Genomic DNA, 3,519 nt, shown 5'->3' on the forward strand with positions numbered 1-3,519 from the left:
ATAAGGTCACCTCGGAGCCTTCTCTTCTCCAGACTGAACAGCCCCAACTCTTTCAGTCTGTCCTCATAGGAGAGGTGCTCCAGCCCTCTGATCATCCTGGTGGCCCTTCTCTGGACACCTTCCAGCATGTTCATATCCCTCTTGTAATAGGGGCTCCAGAACTGGACGCAGTACTCCAGGTGGGGTCTCACCAGAGCTGAGTAGAGAGGGAGAATCACCTCCCTTGACCTGCTGGCCACACTTCTCTTGATGCAGCCCAGGATCTGGTTGGCTTTCTGGGCTGCAAGTGCACATAATCACTACTTGCCATTCTATAATCTGTGTATACAATCCTTTCTAATTGTAAATTAAATAAAGGACAATTTTGTTCAGATAATCTAAATTAAATTTGACTGCATATGTACTTAAACTGTAGCAATACACATATACTTAAACTGTAGCAATACACATACCTATTTGACAATGTTTTTTGTTATAGATGGCCAATAGTAAACAATTTTTATGAAGCCTTCAGGGAGATGGAACACAGTTGGGAAATCCCACTTCTCATATTTCTACAGCTTTTCTGCCATTAGTGGAAGCATGCTACAACCAGAATTTGTCCTCAGTTTTGATTCAGATTTAGAATACGCTGTGACTTCTGAACAGACAGCTGAAGGTCAGCAAAAATGTACAAGGGAAGGACAGTATTTTGAACATGATCTCAAGTACCTCGTTTCAGTGTCAGTATTTTTCAATGCACAGATGATCACCAGTTTTATTGCAATCAGAACAAAGTGGCCTAACCACTGTACCCATCAGGTAGGTAATGCAGAGTCTGCAAAAGACAGCTTTTTATCCAGTCTTCTAAATGTGATACTTGCAGTTTATGGTCTGTCCTCGGATAAAATGTATCTCTGTTATTTATCTGAAACAAAACACTGGAGCAGTATAGAGATATTTTTAAATTACTTTCCGTAAGAATTTCTACAGAAACCTACTGGTGTTAAAATGAGAATAATTTTCTATTGTTATTTCATAGAAAGCAAAATTAATTTCTGGAAAAGACTGTCAGGAAGCTGATGGGATTCTTCTAAAGTATGATAGTTTTGCATCATTCATACTGCCTGAACCTTTGTAAACTGAGTGCATGCTGAATACTCCCTGGTGTCAAGTAATAAAGTCATAAAGTCTCCTTAATTAGGAGAAGAAAAGAAGGAACAGTCACTGAGAAAATAATTTCTGGCATTTCTGAGGATGTTTTGAGAAAACATCTGAGGATGTTTTATTCTGGAATTACTTTAATATTACAAGAATTACTTTAAAAATTAGTAGTTTAATTTAAAAAAATAATCTCATGGTAATTGCAAAATTACAATTTTTTAATTGTGTATTTTTTTGAGATACCTCCTTTCAATTTCAGTGTACATGTACTTCCTTACAGCTAAAGTTATCACTTATGATATGTCTGTATAACCTAACAGCATGAAGTTAGACAGAAGCTAAATAGCCTACACTTTGTTTTGTGTTCTGCTGTTGTGATGGTAACTGCTCATTAATTTGCTTATTTCCTTTATGATGCTCTTTATATTTGTCCCATCCCTGGAAGCCTGAAGCACAGCTTCATTGAAAGGAAAAATAAGGACAAAATCTCCTACACGGGGGATAGGCCTCTGGTCTTTATCAGAGATGAAATATGGGCATGTGGTTAACTTGTAGTTGCAGAAATCAGGTGTAGGTAACTGGTGGCTGAGTTGGGCAGACTTTTGTGGTGAGTGCCCAGTTCCTAGGCGTTGTTTATTTTCAGTCTCAGCTTTTGCAGATGTTTTTGGCATGTTCATTTTTTCCCGCAGCTGGGAAGTCAGTGTTTTTCTTGGATGTGCTCTGGCATTTTTCTTGGTCAGGGCAGCCACCTTATGGATGGCAGGTTGCACAGAAGAAGCAGAAGTACATTTAGCCACTTTTTGGCAGGTGAGTAAGCTGAGAGTCTCCTTGGTGGCACTTTCACCAGTTGTGCTCCACGGCACCTGCCTTCTGCCAGCTTTTATCCCAGCCACTAGGTTATGCCTGAAAGTGTCAATCTGCTTGTAGTTCAGCAGTTCAACAATGTCATGAAGAAGTTTCCTTTTCACAGTGTCATCAATGGAACAGTCTAAACACAAGGCTGGATTGTAGTTGACTTCCAAAAGCCATGGCTTGAATTTGTCATCAATCAGGATGTCAAAGCCAAAGAGCTCAAAGCAATTGGAAGCCACTGGTAAGGGGGTTACAGCAAGCAGGGTGAGAATCACTATGTTATTGATCTTCTGCCAGAGGACCATGTCATCAACACCAAATATTCGAAGATAAGAACGAAATTTGCTGAATGTCCATTTAGAGCCACAGCCAATCCCTTCCTTATACTTTTTATATGAAGCTCCATATTTGTTGATGCTAGTGTTTGTTAGGTGGGCATAGACATTGTCCAGAGAACCAAGGTCGAACTTCTCAGTGGCAAACCTCACCAGTCCTTCTTCGTAAGTGTAAATGGTGAGGGGGCAAAAACTGGTGACACACACATAAAGACGCAGATCCAGTTTATATCCTGAAATAAGCAAGGGATTACTAATGTACTTCTGGACAATGACTGTACAGTCATATGCTAAGTCTTTAACATCTTGGAAAATGAGTATGCCCCTTCCACGGGAGAGATCTACAGGCTTGCAAATCCAGTAGCTACTTCTTCTGCCTCCTGCCTGTCTCTCCTTGCTGTATTCTGCTATAAATTTGACATAGTCTTTAGGCATGATGAATGCCACTGGACTAAATTCATACAGTGCTGATCCATATACTCCTTTCATACGTTTCAGGTGCCTTGCCAAGTAGTCTTTCCTGGTGATCCGAATAGCTTCTGGGTAATGGTTGAGCCTCTGCCATGGTTTAATGCTGTGGTGGTCTGTCATGCAGAAAGGTGAGTTCCGCCAGTACAAGTTCCAGTCTGCATCATCTTGCTCCTTTTGGTCAAATTCAGTCCAGCCACGTTCCAGTAAAACCTCACGGACTATTGCAGGCACTTTCTCATGGAGACGGAACACCAATGGCCTCAAGATATCTCTTGTATCATAGTCATTTGTCATCACTTCCATCTTACTATCTGAAAGAAAAGAGGATCATCAGTGTTGTGTTTAAGCTGAAAGATCGTAAAGGGGCATCAATTCCAGATAGCTGTTAAGGCAGCACAGAGCACTGACTGTTGCAAAGTTTTCTATCTCCATATTTTATTTACTTTTTTTTGTGGTGGTTCACTACAGCAGTAGCTGTCCCAAAGCTTTTGTAATTATTGGATACTTGGGACTTTTTGCTTTTCTTTGCAACTTCCTTCAGCCTAATGGATGTAACTCTGCCCAGTAAGACTTTGCACTGAGAGACTTTGCTAACTTAGCATGTTGCCCTGCTCTCAGCAAGCTTGCTCAGTTAAGGCTATAAAGCCTGATGCAAAACTGACAGTAAGCAGAAGGAAAACGCCCTTTAATTCCAATGCTCTTCTCCTCCTCTGACACA

At 40.6% G+C, this 3,519-nt stretch overlaps 1 protein-coding gene across 1 annotated transcript; it reads right to left on the reverse strand.

Annotated features, from left to right (window-relative positions):
• Positions 1 to 1,490: 1,490 nt before the first annotated feature.
• TTLL2 (tubulin tyrosine ligase like 2) lies at positions 1,491 to 3,095 on the reverse strand. The gene has a single exon (XM_054399181.1). It carries the CDS (start codon positions 3,093 to 3,095, stop codon positions 1,491 to 1,493), a length of 1,605 nt encoding a protein of 534 aa, XP_054255156.1.
• Between the last annotated feature and the right edge of the window lie 424 nt (positions 3,096 to 3,519).

This window comes from Indicator indicator, chromosome 2 (assembly GCF_027791375.1).
Source record: "Indicator indicator isolate 239-I01 chromosome 2, UM_Iind_1.1, whole genome shotgun sequence".
Taxonomy (NCBI): Eukaryota; Metazoa; Chordata; class Aves; order Piciformes; family Indicatoridae; genus Indicator; species Indicator indicator.